Raw genomic sequence first — 17,178 nt, forward strand, 5'->3', positions numbered from 1 at the left:
CATTGATTAAAATGGGACTTAAGGTTACAGTAACAGATCCCTCAACCCGCCTGACTTGTAGGAGCACTGTACAAATAAGCAATGCACCAGCTGCCTCCATTTCTCACGGCTGTGGGTAAGTGCCTGGGTTGTGGCAAAGCTCTCTCTGGTCTACTCTGCATTGTTGTCTACCCGTTTCTTCCTCTGTCTGCCCCTTTTTCTTTTCCACAGCTCCACTCCCTACTGAATGGCCTTGAGTGTCCGCTTGATCTTGTTATATGGCCATACCATCTCATTTCCTTTTCTTTACTGTGGACAGTAGATGTTCGTAGTGTCTCATGTGCTGGGTGATGGGTCTTTGTACTTCGTCATTTGAAACAAGCCATTCTACATACTTGGATCCTGAAGTTATTGGTAACATGTGCAAAGATATTTATAACTGGCAACTGATGCTCATATTCATTTAGTGCTCATAACAGACGTTTAATTCATCTGGCAGATATTTGTGCAATGTTTTTGTTTCGAAGTTAGCTCATACATTGGTCTATCTAAGAAGCTCTTCAACGAATTCATTGTCATCACTGACTAACCCAAGTATTTGAGAAGGCTTCAAGCTTTTTTTTTCAAAACTTCACTTTGACATATGTTAGAAAACCAATCACAACCTTCTACTTCTAGGAGATTTTAGCTGCCTTCCATGTTCTACCCTGTTTCTTTGCAATTAACTGCACTTGACGTGAAGTTGTCAAGAAAATCTGGACTATTATTGCATCGCACAGTCCTGCAACAATACTTTCTGGTGCAATACATGCCTCCAGGAAGAGGTGCAAATAAACAATTAAACTATAGTAAAAAAAATTGATCTACAATGTTTTTGTTCACATTTTTACTAGCCCATTGAAGAAGTTAAATTTCCCCGTGATTCACTTGCAATGAACACAATGCCAGAGAAAGGAAGAACATGACTAAAGTTTCTCCAGGAGGTGGGACACTGGCAGAAGGAGGAGATAAATGTAACCTGCTTGAAGAGCATTATAATTATTTACCATTAAGAATTGCATGGTCTTTGCTCTACTTTCCATATACCGTATATTAAAATGAGTACGTGAACAACATGTGCACAAAACTATGAATAGGAGGAGGTTGCTGAGCCAAAGAATTTCTAAAGGAGAACAAGTCTCACTGACAAGCAAGGTTATAAGTCAGAGTTGCTTGTTAATGTACCATCTGGTACGGGAAGTGGCGGGTCAGGGGGAAGGCTGCTGCATCAGATTGAAATAAGCTGTGGAGAGTTGTAAACTTAGTCAGCTCCATCATAAGCACTAGCCTCCGTAAGACATCGTCAAGGAACAATGCCTCAAAAAGGCGGTATCCATCATTAAGGACCTCCATCACCCAGAACATGTCCTGTTCTCATTGCTACCATCAGGGAGGAGGTACAGGAGCCTGAAGGCACACACTCAATGATGCAGGCACAGCTTCTTCCCCTGTGCCATCAGATTTTTGAAAAGACATTAAACCCACAAACACTACCTCACTACTTTTTTAATTTTTATCTTTGCTCTACTTATTCAACTATTTAATAGGTACATACTTAGTGTAATTCAGTTTTTTCTCTATTAATATTAATTGCACTGTTCTGCTGCCACACAACAACAAATTTCACGACATACGCCACTGATATTAAACCTGATTCTGATTGCCCTTTATATGCTTTTCCGTGCTGTATTATTCAGAAAGAGTGATACAACATTCAGAATATCACATTTTTTCATAAAGACTTTAGCCAATGTGGACAAAACTCATCTTTAAACTCATTGCCCAGTTTTCTAACAATACTTTCATCTGTTCCTCACATGCACATTCCACCCTTTTCCTTCTCGTCTGGGTATAGAGTCAAGGTGAGTTTCAGCGCAGCAAACGGCCCCTCAGCTGCACCAACCATCCACCATCACTCCACACTAATCCCCTATTACTCCCATTTCTCCCACCCCCACCACACACTAATCCCTATTAGACCTATTTCTCCCTCCCCACCACACACTAATCCCCTATTACTCCCATTTCTCCCTCCCCACCACACACTAATCCCCTATTACTCCCATTTCTCCCCCCCACCACACACTAATCCCCTATTACTCTCATTTCTCCCCCCCACCACACACGAATCCTTATTAGACCCATTTCTCCCTCCCCAACCACACACTAATCCCTATTACTCCCATTTCTCCCAGCCCCCACCACACACTAATCCCCTATTACTCCCATTTCTCCCCCCCACCACACACTAATCCCCTATTACTCTCATTTCTCCCCACCACACACTAATCCCTATTAGACCCATTTCTCCCTCCCCCACCACACACTAATCCCCTATTACTCCCATTTCTCCCTCCCTCCAGCACACACTAATCCCCTATTACTCCCATTTCTTCCTCCCTCCACCACACACTAATCTCCTATTAGTCCCATTTCTCCCTCCCCCACCACACACTAATCCCCTATTACTCCCATTTCTCCTTCTCCCACCACACACTAATCCCCTATTACTCCCATTTCTCCCTCCCCCACCACACACTAATCCACTATTACTCCCATTTTTCCCCTCCACCACACACTAATCCCCTATTACTCCCATTTCTCCCTCCTCCTCCACATACTAATCCACTATTACTCCCATTTCTCCCTCCCCCACCACACACTAATCCCTATTAGTCCCATTTCTCCCTCCCCCACCACACACTAATCCCTATTAGTCCCATTTCTCCCTCCCCCACCACACACTAATCTCCTATTAGTCCCATTTCTCCCTCCCCAACCACACACTAATCCCCTATTAGCTCCATTTCTCCCCCCCACAACACACTAATCCCCTATTACTCCCATTTCTCCTTCTCCCACCACACACTAATCCCTATTACTGCCATTTCTCCCTACCCACCACACACTAATCCCCTATTACTCCCATTTCTCCCTCCCACCACACACTAATCCCCTATTACTCCCATTTCTCCCTCCCCCACCACACACTAATCCACTATTACTCCCATTTCTCCCTCCCCCACCACACACTAGTCCCTATTAGTCCCATTTCTCCCTCCCCCACCACACACTAATCCCTATTAGTCCCATTTCTCCCTCCCTCCACCACACACTAATCCCTATTAGTCCCATTTCTCCCTCCCCAACCACACACTAATCCCCTATTAGCTACATTTCTCCCCCCCACAACACACTAATCCCCTATTACTCCCATTTCTCCTTCTCCCACCACACACTAATCCCTATTACTCCCATTTCTCCCTCCCCACCACACACTAATCCCCTATTACTCCCATTTCTCCCCCCCCACAACACACTAATCCACTATTACTCCCATTTTTCCCCTCCACCACACACTAATCCACTATTACTCCCATTTCCCCCTCCCCACACTACACACTAATCCCCTATTACTACCATTTCTCCCTCCCCCCACCACACACTAATCCCCATTACTCCCATCCCCCACCACACACTAATCCCCTATTACTCCCATTTCTCCCATCCCCCACCACACACTAATCCCCTATTACTCCCATTTCTCTCCCCCACCACACACTAATCCCCTATTACTCCTATTTCTCCCTCCCACCACCTCACACTAATCACCTATTACTCCCATTTCTCTCCCCCACCACACACTAATCCCCTATTACTCCCATTTTGCTCCCCACCACCACACACTAATCCCCTATTACTCCCATTTCTCCCTCCCACCACACACTAATCCCCTATTACTCCCATTTCTCCCTCCCCCACCACACACTAATCCCCTATTACCTCCATTTCTCCCCCCCACCACACACTAATCCCCTATTACTCCCATTTCTCCCTCCCACACCACCACACACTAATCCCTATTACTCCCATTTCTCCCTCCCCACCACACACCAATCTCCTATTACTCCCATTTCTCTCTCCCGCCACTACACACTAATCCCCTGTTACTCCCATTTCTTATTCCCAACCACACTAATCCCTATTACTCCCATTTCTCCCTCCCCCACCACACACTAATCCCTATTACTCCCATTTCTCCCTCCCCCACCACACACCAATCCCCTATTACTCCCTTTTCTCCCACCCCACCACACTGTAATCCCCTATTACTTCCATTTCTCCCTCCCCCACCACACACTAATCCCCTATTACTCCCATTCCTCCCTCCCCCACCACACACTAATCCCTATTACTCCCATTTCTCCCTCCCCCACCACACACTAATCCCTATTACTCCCATTTCTCCCTCCCCCACCACACACTAATCCCGTATTACTCCCATTTCTCATTCCCAACCACACACTAATCCCTATTACTCCCATTTCTCCCACCCCACCACACACTAATCCCCTATTATTCCCATTTCTCCCCCACCACACACTAATCCCCTATTACTCCCCTCACCACACACTAATCCCCTATTACTCCCATTTCCCCTCCCCACCACCCACTAATCCCCTATTACTCCCATTTCTCCCAGCCCCCCACCACACACTAATCCCCTATTACTCCCATTTCTCCCTCCCCCACCACACACTAATCCCTATTACTTCCATTTCTCCCACCCCCACCACACACGAATCCCCTATTACTCCCATTTCTCCCTCCCCCCACCACACCATATTCTTCTGAACTCGCCACAGATTCTACCACTCACCACACACTGGGAGAAAATACATAAATGTCAAATGGCCTGCTGGTCCACACATCTTTGAGATGTACTGTAGGAAGCCCATGCAGCTACAGGGAGAATGTGACAGCACCAGAGGTCAGGACTGAACCTGGCTCTCTGATGCTGTGGGCCAGCAGCCTACTATTTATGCCACTCTACAGCTGAATGCTCTGGGGTTCTATTGCTTTGGACATGATAGAGCAGGTGGGATTAAAGGACATCACTAGTCAGGGAAAAAGTCATGGCAGTGCTCATTCAGGACAGACTGGAGAACTCGTCTAGTGAGGCTTTATGAGTGGAAATGAGGAATAAGAAAGGTATGACCACGTTAATGGGATTATATGATGGCCCACCCAACAGTTGGTGGGATTGGGAGGAGAAAACTCGTAAAGCGATCACAGACTGTACAAAGAAACATAAGGTTGAGAGAGTAGGTGATTTTAACTTTCCACATATTGATTGGGACTCCAATGTTGTAAAGGGGCAGGATGGGAAAGAGTTTGTCAAATGTGTTCAGGAACATTTCCTTAATCGGTGCATAGAAGTCCCAACGAGAAAGTGTGCAATACCAGATATCCTATTAGGGAATGAGACAGGGCAGGTGACGGAAGTTTCTGCAGGGCAATACTTTGCATTTAGTGATCATAATGTCATTAGTTTCAAGGTAATTATGGAAAAGGATAGGTCTGATCCTCGGGTTGAAATTCTAAATTGGAGAAGGGTCAATTTTGATGTGTCAGAAAGGATCTGGCAAGTGTGGACTGGGATAGGGTACTTTCTGGCAAAGGTGTACTTTGTAGTTGGGAGGCCTCCAAAAGTAAAATTTAGAGATTATAGAGTTTTGTATGTTCTTATCAGAATAAAAGGCAAAGATAACAGGTTTATGGATTTTGAGAGATACTGAGGCCCTGATTACAAAGAGGAGGTGGATGGCAGGTACAGGCAGGCAGGAACAAATGAGGTACTTGGGAATGAGAAATGGAAGAAAACACTTAAAAAGGAAATCGGGAGGGATAAAAGAAAATATGGGGTTGCTCTAGTAGACAAGGTGAAGGAGAATCCTAAGGGCTTCCATAAGATATGTTACGAGCAAAAGGTTAGCAAGGGATAAAGCTGGTCCTTTGGAAGATCAGAGTGGTAATCTATGCAAGGAGCTGAAAGAGATGGGTAAGATCTTAAGTGGATGTTTTGCATCTGTATTAACTTGGAAGGAGAACAGAGTGTGAGGCAATGCAGCAGTGAGGCCATGGACCCTGTGCAGATTATAAAGGAGGAGGTTTTTGCTGCCTTGAGGGAAGTTAGGATGGATAAATCCACAGGGCCTGACAACGTGTTCCCTTGGACCCTGTGGGATGTGACTGCAGAAACTGCAGGGGTCGTAGCAGAAATACTTTAAACTTCCTTAGCCACGGTGAGACGCTGGTGGATCGCAGGATAGCTAATGCTGTTCTGTTGTTTAACAAAAGCTCTAAGAATAAAACAGGAAGTGAATCTGACATCAGTAGTGGAAAATATATTGGAAGATATTCTTAGGGACTGGATATCTATGTATTTGGATAGACAGGGACTGATTACAGAAAGTCAGCATGGCTTTGTGAATGCTAGGTTGTGTCTAACCATTATTATAGTGTTTTTTGAGGAAGTTACCAGGAAAGTTGATGAAGGCAAGGTAGTGCATGTTGTCTATATGGACTTTACCAGGCCTTTGACAACGTCGAGAAGGATCAGTTGCTTGGTGGAGAGTGAGGAAGACTATCAAAGCTTGCAGCGGGATCTGGACCAGCTGGAAAAATGGGCCGAAAAATGGCAGATAGAGTTTACTGCAGAGAAGTGTGAGGTGCTGCATTTTGGGAAGACCAACCAGGGTAGGTCTTACACGGAGAGCAATAGGATACTGAGGAGAGTGGTAGAACAGAGGGATCTGGGAATATAGATCCATAATTCCTTGAAAATGGCGTCACAGGTAGATAAGGTTGTAAAGAAGGCTTTTGGCATATTGGCCTTCATAAATCAATGCATTAAGAACAAGAGTTGGGATGTTATGTTGAAATTGTATAAGACATTGATGAGGTCTAATTTGGAGTAGTGTGTGCAGTTCTGGTTACCTACGTACAGGAAAAATGTAAATAAGATTGAAAGAGTGCAGACAAAATCTACAAGGATTTAGCCAGGACATGAGAACCTGAGATAAAGATTTATTCCCTAAAATGTAGAAGATTGAGGGGAGATTTGACTTTTTTCCACTGAGGTTGGGTGAGACCACAAGCAGAGGTCACAGGTTAAGGGTGAAAGGTTTGAGTGGAACATGAGGGGAAACTCCTCACTCAGAGGATGGAGAGGGCATGGAACCAGCTAAAAGCGCAAGTAATGGATACGAGGTCAATTTCAACTTTTAAGAAAAATTTAGATATGCACATGGATGAGAGTGGTATGGAGGGCTATGGTCTGGGTGCAGGACGATGGGACTACGCAGTTTAATAGTTCAGCATCAAACAGATGAGCCAAAGGGCCTGTTTCTGTGCTGTAGTGCTCTATGAATCTATGACTCTATAACTTGAGTTCGAAGGCTTAGTGTGAAAGGTGAAAGATTTTAGGTGAATCTGAGGGGAAACTTCTTCACTCAGAGGGTGATATGAGTGTGAGCAAGCGGTCAGCATAAAGATGTGGGTTCAGTTGTAATGCTGAAGTTGGGTTAGGTACATGGTTGAGAGAGGTATGGAGGGATATGGTCCAGGTGCAGATGAATGGGATTAGGCATAAGACTGGGCCAGCATGGACTAGATGGGCTGAATAGCTTATTTTTGTGCTGCAGTATTTTCTAACTATATAGTGCACTGTTACTTGCCAAACCTGACATCAGTAGCTTTGTGCACTTGAATTGGTTCATACTGAAAAATTATTAAGCTCAAACTTATTGATTTAGTTTCAACGGTCATGGGTATCAGACCCAATTATGTGAACAGTATATTAACTGTAAACTTAATGTTAAAAGTTAATCCTCAAACATTCAAACCACATCATGTCCAGTCACTGATATATTAGTAGTTTCAAACCATGCAAACAGAAAACGGGACAGAAAATAGATGGTGAAAAGGACAGGAGAAAAAATATTGAACATTACGGAGATTGTTTTGAGGATGTTTCTGGCATTTCGAGGTCGCCATCCTGCATTGGTCAGGGTGGTAGGTGTTATAGGGCTGGTAGGTGAGGAAGTTGCTGTTGTTGCTTCCACAGGTATCCCAGGCAAGTTGTCTGCTGCTCCTCTGAACCCTGACTGTCCACATGAAGGATGATGGGAACCACACACAAAGACAGACAGAATGGAGCAGAAAAGAGGGTAAGACAGAAGAATTATACATTGCAACAGCTAACAGAAGAAAGAATGATAACTTTTTTCTCTCACCTATTGAAATAGCCCATTTTTCTGTTGGCTCATTCCATAGGTATTCTCCAGGTGTCCCATCAGACAGCTGGAACTACCCAAAGAACAGAAACAAACATGTCCATACCATTACTCAGAAGTTTTGATGTCCTCCCAGAGTCTGATGGGAGACTGGGAAAATACCCCACAGAACTTGTTGGCCATTACATCAGAATTCCTGAACAATTTTTTGTCAATCGTTCAAAAAGACCACGTATACCAGTCAAGACTGGGCAAGATGCAATGAATGAGAAGCCACATCTTAAATCGTTAGTATTTAACACAAGTTCTGCACATTGTACTCTTCTTGGTCGAGGGTTTCAGATGAGCTTAGTCGTGTTTAGCGGTTTCCAATCAAGGTTAAAGTTTGCTTTTACTGGGTTTTGACAAACAACTAATTTAGTTCTTTTAAGCAATGGTAATAAGCCAAAAGCAAAATACCAGGAGTAATATCCTCATCTCAAACAGCACATTGAAACATAATTACTAATAGACCAGAAGCACAATTGTTTTGGAATTCACAAAAAAGGGTTATGAAATCATTCAAGTAGGAATGTCGGATATATCCCTCTATCCTTGTTGAAAGCTTGTTCACCTCTGAAAATGTTTTGGTGTAAATAGCCAAGGAATTCATTCACCCAGCTGAGGGATGTGTTAAATACCAAAGCAAAGCGAGAAAAAGGCGTAACAAAACCTATTTTTCAAGAAAACAGAATTGTTTCACTGCACATATATTATTCTTGGCATATAAACTAATCTACATCAGAGGGCATTTTACAAAATAGAATAAATGCGTCTTGTAAACTTTGTGTTCCTGGTTGGTGGTGAGGGTCTAAATGAGTAAAGGGTAGGGTTGTGGTTGTGCTTCAGGGGAACAGCTCTTTGATCCATGAGTATTAGGTGCTTGGAACTTGTGAATGTACCCAATTCTGTCTTAAAAAACTGCATAAAAGCAAACAGCATAACTAAGTATTTTTAAAAAAAATTAGTTCACTTGTTAGGGATTTTGCTGACAAGGCCAGTACTTTGGTGGTAAGAACGGGAAGGCAGATTATTATCTAAATGGAGTCATGTTAGGAAAAGGGGAAGCACAACGAGATCTAAACGTTCTTGTACATCAGTCACTGAAAGCAAGCATGCAAGTACAGCAGGCAGTGAAGAAAGCTAATGGCATGCTGGCCTTCATAACAAGGGGAATTGAGTATAAAAGCAAAGAGGTCCTTCTGCTGTTGTACAGGGCCCTGGTGAGATCACACCTGGAGTACTGTGTGCAGTTTTGGTCTCCAAATTTGAGGAAGGACATTTTTGCTATCGAGGGAGTGCAGCGTAGGTTCACAAGGTTAATTCCTGGGATGGCGGGACTGTCATATGTCACAAGATAGGAGCAACTGGGCTTGTATACTCTGGAATTTAGAAGGCTGAGAGGGGATCTTATTGAAACATATAAGATTGTTAAGGGATTGGACACGCTGGAGGCAGCAGGAAGCATGTTCCCACTGATGGGTGAGTCCAGAACCAGAGGCCACAGTTTAAGAATAAGGGGTAGGCCATTTAGAACGGAGTTGAGGAAAAACTTTTTCACGCAGAGAGTGGTGGATATATGGAATGCTCTGCCCCAGAAGGCTGTGGTGGCCAAGTCTCTGGATGCTTTCAAGAAAGAGATGGATAGAGCTCTTAAAGATAGCAGAATCAAAGGTTATAGGGATAAGGCAGGAACTGGATACTGATTGTGGATGATCAGCCATGATCACAGTGAATGGCGGTGCTGGCTCGAAGGGCCGAATGGCCTACTCCTGCACCTATTGTCTATTGTCCAACCACATTGGATCCTTGATAGTGAGAGGATGCGCTGGGACACGTCATCAGCGATGTAACCTGGGATCATCGGTTGTTTCGGGTTTTTCAACGTCAGACGTTGTCTCCCAGGTGACCCAGCTGGGGTTGATCAGGAACTGGTTTGTGTCCCACCTGCACTGGTCCACAGGTCACACTTCTTGATCCATAGATATCTGACGGCTCACTCAGCAGCCCCTGTGATGGTCCTGATGGCTCTTTTCTTTGCAGCCCCCATAATGCCAAAGAGAGAATAGGTTTTGCACAGCGAGCAGCCAGCAAAAACCTCTACACTCCAGCTCTACAGGCTTACCTCATGCCCTCCTCCTCTGTCTCCGGCCCTGCTCTACCAGCTCCTGGTGCTTGGCTTTCTCATGCTCAAACACCTCCCCAATGCAGTCTTCTCGAGGAACTGCCAGTTCTACCATGACCCCTTGCTCCAAGGGTTCTGACAGAATGACCATGCCAGGCCTCAGTGATGTTGATGTGATGAAGTCAGAGAACTTTAATTGCTTGCCAAGATCAACTTACAGTTGCAAATTGACAGGCCGTTTCACAGGACAGTCAAGATTCAAGAGTCAAGAACAATGAATCCTCTTAAGCGACACACAGAAAAGTCTGGGCAAATTTAGCAGAATATCCTTTGCTGATAGTCAGGAATGTGCAGTGTGACTTTCATAACAGTCCGGGAGGGTACTGGTTCTAGCTCCAATTTTTGTAATTACTTGATTTTAAATGACCCGGCTGATTCAAACTCACATAACCAGATTAATAATCCAGACCTCTAGATACTAGTCCAACAGTTTAACCATGAAGCTCCCTTTCTCTTCATTTAGTTCAGTTTGTTGGAAGAGTGAAAGACAAATTAAACGCTAGATTGTCTACTAACACATGGAACGCTTGCATGTCGTCACGTTAGGATTAGACAGTAAATTAGGCAGCAGATTAGTCCTTCCTATTAATGATGATTAATGAAGCCCAATGGGAATTTCAGTTGTTGAACAATGAGAAATAGCCTCATCCTTTTATCTGGGACACGCCCTCTTCACATTACTATTCTCAGGAAGGAGGCGGAGGAGCCTGAACACCCAACCTCATCATTTTAAGAACAGTTCCTCTCCTCCACCATTAGATTTCTGAATGGATCATGAACCCATGAACACTACACCATTAACACAAGAGATTCTGTAGGTACTGGAAATCCAGTGTAGCACACACAAAGTGACTGGAGGAACTCAATGAGTTAGGCAACATCCATGGAGGGGAAAAGGCAATTGAGGTTTCAGGCCGAGACCCAGATGAAGGGTTTCAGTCCAAAACATCGACTGCTTATTCCCCTCCATAGATGCTGTCTGACCTGCTGAGTTCTTCCAGCATTTTGTGCTTGCTGTCTTTTGCACTATTTGTATATTTTAATAACTTACATTAATTTTTATGTCTTGCACTGTACTGCTGTCGTGACATACATCAGTAATGATAGATACGAGTCTGATTCTGGCCCTGCAACCTCATTTACCTGAAACGCTCTGGCAGTCTCACACGCCTGAAGGTGGCACTGAGACAAGTGCTCATGGTGCTCATTGAGATAGGTGCATCTTTTATACACAAAATATATTTCATGGAGAATTGTTATATACTTCATAATGTTTCATACAGTTTTTAAACTCATCATTCTACTTGGGATGAAATTATTTTTTAAAAAATTAATGAAAATTCATTGAAATCCTTTACTTTCTATCAAAAAAAATTTATTTTATTTTAAAGAGGCGAGGACAGATATTAGATATGGTTCTCCTTAGTGATCTGGACTTGACTTGATTATACAGTGCACAATTTCCAAATTCACAGATCACTCAAAACCTGGAGTGAAGCTTGTGAATAGTAAGACCAAAAGGGTAGCAGCATGGAGCTACATCTCCCCAAAGGAGATGTAAGGTGCAAGGTGTAGGTCACCCTTGGGACGAGGTGTAGCACCTGCTTAGCCCCATGATCAGTCAGATGAAGCCATGGGAGCAGGATGGTCATATGAGCAGCTGGTGCATATCACAAGTCCTGGTTATGCAACCACTGTTGCAGACAATCTCTGAAGAGTATTGATAATGGCTGGGATCATCCGTCTTGTAAAGACACTGCCCAGGAGAAGGCAATGGCAAACCAAGAACAATCATGGTCAAAGACCATGATCGCCCATGTCATACAACACAGCACATAATGATGATGATGAATAGACCAAAGGGAGTCTAGTAAAATCAACAAAAGAGCAACAGACGAAATTCAATGCAGATAAAGGTGAGGTATGAAGATGGGGGTGGGTAGGGGAAGTAAAGTTAAGAAGGTGGGGTTTAAAAATGTGGTTTAAAATACGCATGGAATCCTGAGCATTATAGGTATCGGCTAAGAGCACAAAGTAAGGAAGTTTGAATGAAATATTCTGCCCACTTTTGAGTGTCTCACTTTGGGAAAGGTGTGAAGGCTTTAAAGAGGATAAAGAAAAGATTTATGAAGTAATATCTGCTTGACTGAAGAAGTTGGTGTTGTTTTCCTTTGAACTGCGGAAGTTACAGAGAGGTGTATTTTAAATTATGAGGGGATATATATATATATATATACACACACACACACACACACACACACAGATCGAGAGTAACTGGCGATACCAAACAGCTGATTCAATTGCAATATTCAAAAGGAAGCTGGAAGAGCATGTGAAAAGAAGGAATTTGCAGTATTATGTGGAGAGGCCTGTGAGTAGGACGAGCTGGCTGCTCTTGTGTAAAACTGGACTGATTTAGATGGGCTGAATGGTTTCCTCCCAGGGTGTAATCTAAGGCTGTGAGGACCTGATGGCTCTGAAACTTGAGCCAACCAACTGGCCGGAGGCTTCAAGAACAATTTCAACCTGTCACTGCTGTGGTCAGAGTTTCCCACCTACTTCAAAAGGATGATAATCACACCAGTACCCAAGAAGAGCAGGGGGAGATGTCTTAATGACTATCACCTTGTGGCACCTACATCTAACGTGATGAAGTGCTTTGAGACGTTGATCATAGCTAGAATCAACTTCTGCCTTCGCAAATCACCTGGACCTGAAGTAATTTGCTTATTGCTACAATCTGCCGACAGGGGATACAATCTCACTGGGTCTTGACTCAGCTTTGGATAACCTAGACAACAGTAATATCTACATCAGACTGCTGCTTATTGGCTACAGCTCCTCATTTAACACAATCATACCCTCAGTTCTAATCGAAAAGCTCCAAAATCTGGACCTCTGTACCTCCCTCTGCAATTGGATCCTTGATTTCCTCATCGGGAGACCACAGCAAATCGGAAATAAAATCTCTTCCTAACTGACACTCAACACTGCTGCACCTCGAGAATGTGTGCTTAGACCACTGCTGTACTTTCTCTATGCCCATGACGCACAGCTCAAACACCTTCTATAAACTTGCTGACGACACAGCTACTGTTGGCAGAATTTTAGATGATGACCATGAGGTGTACAGGAGTGAAGAAGATCAGCTGATTGAGTGGTGTCGAGGCAACGACCTTGTACTCAACATTAGTAAGACCAAGGAATTGATTGTGGACTTCAGGAAGGGGAAGTCGAGGGAACACACACCCGTCTTCATTGAGGATCGGTAGTGGGAAGGGTGAGCAGTTTCAAGTTCCCGGCTGTCAACATCTCCAAAGATCTTTCTTGGGCCCAGAATATTAATGCAGCTGCAAAGAAGGCATATCAGCGGCTATATTTGATTAGGCGCTTGAGGAGAAATGGTAAATCATCAAAGACACTTGCAAATTTCTAAAGATGCACTGTGGAGAGCATTCTAACTGGTCGCATCACCGTCTGGGTTGGAGGGGCCCCTGCACAGGATGAGAAAAAGCTGCAGAAAATTTGTAACCTTAGCCAGCTCCATCATGGGCACTAGTCTCCCTGGCATCGAGGACACCTTTAAAAGGTGATGCCTGAAAAGGGTGGCACCCATCAATGAGGACCCACATCGCCCAGGACATGTCTTGTTCTCATTGCTACCATCGAGCAGGAGGTACAGGAAGGCACACACTCAACGTTTTAGGAACAGCTTTTTCACCTCTGCCATCAGATTTCTGAGTGGACGATGAACCTATGAACACTTTCTCTGTACTTCTTATTTATTCCCTCTTTTTTTTGCACAACTTATTTAATTTACTTTTATATATACTTTTTGTAATTTATAGTTTTATTTCTATGTATTGCAATACACTGCTGCCACAAAGCAACAAATTCCACTGCATACAGTATGTATGCTGGTGATATTAAACCTGATTCTGATCCTAGAACTCCTATCGGGCATAGATTCTGCACAGACAAACATCCGGATACTCACCGTGTTCTGGTCCCTTCAAAGCAAATCGCGTTTGGTGATATGGAAGTAGCTCTAGTTTTACATGTTCGGAGGTACTGGCTAAGAGCTGCGTTGCCTCAGCTAACGTGCAATACTCCATGCTGGTGCCATCGATCGAAAGGATGTGATCTCCAACATGTAAAGCTCCACATCTGTAGGCACACAAACATTTTAGATCATAGGCAGAGCTTAAAATGACACAACCGTCTGAAAAAGCAAAATGGATGCTCCTTAAATTCAACACTAGTAAATCAAAATTCTATATTCAAAATATGAATTTAATTTTGCATCAAGGATTTTGCTTTTTATCTGTGATGCACAAACAGCAGAAAATAAAGAGATCAAAGTTGAAAAACATTACCAAATTACAATTTAACAGATCACTGGCCCCAATTGTTTTCTCTGCCCCACTATCATTGCCCCATTTTGATTCTTTTGCGAGGAGAATAGTGACCATTGCCTCAGCTGTTTCCCTATTGTGATCATTAAAACTGGGAGCTCATTGTGTTGCCAATGAACATGTGCAACATGGTGACATAGTCACCTTGAGTATTACTGTAGACCACAAAGCACACTTGAATTCAGGCATTAAAAAAAAATTAGGATGGCACGGTAGCGTAGTGGTTAGCACAATGCTTTAGAGTACAGGCGACCTGGGTTCAAATCCCGCCGCTGCCTGTAAGGAGTTTGTACGTTCTCCCCATGTCCGCGTGGGTTTCCTCCAAGTGCTCTGGTTTCCTCTCACAGTCCAGAGACATGCCGGTTGGTGGGTTAATTAGTCATTGTAAAATGTTCTGTGATTAAGCTGGGAATTGCTGGGTGATGTGGCTTGAAGGACCTATTCTAAGCTGTATTTCAATAAATATTAAGATCCATTGGCTAAACCATATTCTCCTTCTTTGGCATTGAGGATGACTTGCTTCTAGGCTTCAGTGTTCTGAGCAGGTTAACAAAACCAATATAGGAACCAGAGACCCTTCCATAAAAGGAGCAGATGTTTATCATTCCAGTAAATCTTTCCCAAACCTATTCTTGGTCCTTTACGTCACATTAATTGGAAATAAAATTAATCAGGTTTCTTCATAATCTTCCAAAAATCTATATACGGAAAAGAAATGGAAAATGCAATCTCATCTGGAGGAAATGAGGATGAGATGAATCAAAACGCAATTCCACAGTAACAGCCTGAGACGCGCCTTATGTTATTGTTTGAAAGCATCAATTAAATAAACCTTTTTAATTAGCCTCAAGGATTAATTTTCACTTAAACAGATATCAGTACTTATTTGTCTGCTGACATCTGCTAGCTTCTCTCAACATTTTGAACATGTCACTCAATTTGAAAATTGAGATGGAAAATTTGGCTGAGTGGTGTAATAACAACAACCTCTCACTCAACGTTAATAAGACCAAGGAACTGATAGTAGCCTTCAGGAGAGGGAAACCAGAGGTCCAAGAGCCAGTACTCATTGGAGGATCAGAGGTGGAGGGGGTCAGTAACTTTAAATTCCTGGGTGTCACTACCTCAGAAGACTTGTCCTGGACCCATATTATTATTGCAAAAAAAGCATGCCAGCGCCTCTACTTGCTTAGGTGTCTGCAGCGATTTGGCATGTCATCAAAAACTTTGGTAAACTTAGAACCATAGAACATTACAGCACAGAAACAGGCCTTTTGGCCCTTCTTGTCTGTGCTGAACTATTTTTCTGCCTAGTCCCACTGACCTGCACCTGGACCATATCCCTCCATATATCTCTCATCCATGTACCTGTCCAAGTTTTTCTTAAATGTAAAAGTGAGCCCGCATTTACCACTTCATCTAGCAGCTCATTCCACACTCCCACCACTCTCTGTGTGAAGAAGTCCCCCTCAATGTTCCCTTTAAATTTTTCCCCCTGTGGAAAGTGTTCTGACTGACTGCATTACAGCCTGGTATGGGAACACCAATGCCTTAGAGTAGAAAATCCAACAAAGGTAGTGGATTTGGCCCAGTACCTCACGGGTAAAACCCTCCCGAACATTGAGCACATCTACATAAAACGTTGCCGTAGGAAAGCAGCATCTTCACCACGCAGGCCTTGCTCGTTTCTCACTGACTGCCATCAACAGAAGGTATGCATGTCTCAGGACTCGCACCACCAAGTTGGAACAGTTTCTGCCCCTCAACCATCAGGCTCTTGAACAAAAGAGGATAACTACATTCATTTAAGGACTCTTTTCTCTTGCTATTTCATACTGTTATTTATTTATATCTGCATTTGCATAGCTTGTTGTTCATTAATCCTGTTTAGTTACTGATCTATAGATTTGCTGAGTATGCCCACAGGAAAAAGAACCTCAGGGTTGTATGTGATGATATGTACGTACTCTGACAATAAATTTTACTTTGAACTTTTTGAACTTTGAACTATTTACAAGGCTTCGGTTAATTCTTGAAAATGCTCATCTTTTAAAAATTACAATGCAAATTCTATTGTGACTTGGTACCATCTAACTAAGTGATCCAGAGAAGTGCCACTTCAGTTCACGGGCATACCTGTCAGCGATGCTGGCAGCCTTTATTTTGTCTATGACGATCACTTGCTTGTTACAGTATAGTGAGGTAGTTAAAGCAATGCCCAAGCTTGAACCAGGGGTTTTTGCCACTTCCACCATCAGCGGGCCAGAAGCATTTGCCACAGAATCTAAGAAAAAAAAAGTTATTAGCCTTTGGTAAGTTGCACATGCAATGATTATTGTAATAGATCTTTTACAAGAGAGTAAACAGAAACAATCAAGAATTTGGTAAAAGGAAGTAAATAAGCCTTGCCAACAGCAGATACTGCAGGGAATGAAAACTTAAA

At 43.3% G+C, this 17,178-nt stretch overlaps 1 protein-coding gene across 5 annotated transcripts in view; it reads right to left on the reverse strand.

Moving 5' to 3' along the window:
- Positions 1–17,178, reverse strand: part of grip1 (glutamate receptor interacting protein 1) — a 344,918-nt gene that overhangs the window by 82,062 nt on the left and 245,678 nt on the right. For 3 of the 5 annotated variants that reach the window (XM_063057778.1, XM_063057779.1, XM_063057780.1), the window contains exons 8-10: positions 16,872–17,019; positions 14,318–14,487; positions 7,815–7,967 (exon numbers count right to left, since the gene is read on the reverse strand). In XM_063057778.1, the coding sequence (XP_062913848.1) occupies positions 7,815–7,967; positions 14,318–14,487; positions 16,872–17,019 (471 nt within the window). The remainder of the gene's footprint in view (positions 1–7,814; positions 7,968–14,317; positions 14,488–16,871; positions 17,020–17,178) is intronic. The other 2 variants (XM_063057783.1, XM_063057781.1) reach the window with 1 other exon arrangement.

Source organism: Mobula hypostoma, chromosome 9, assembly GCF_963921235.1.
Source record: "Mobula hypostoma chromosome 9, sMobHyp1.1, whole genome shotgun sequence".
Lineage (NCBI taxonomy): Eukaryota > Metazoa > Chordata > Chondrichthyes > Myliobatiformes > Myliobatidae > Mobula > Mobula hypostoma.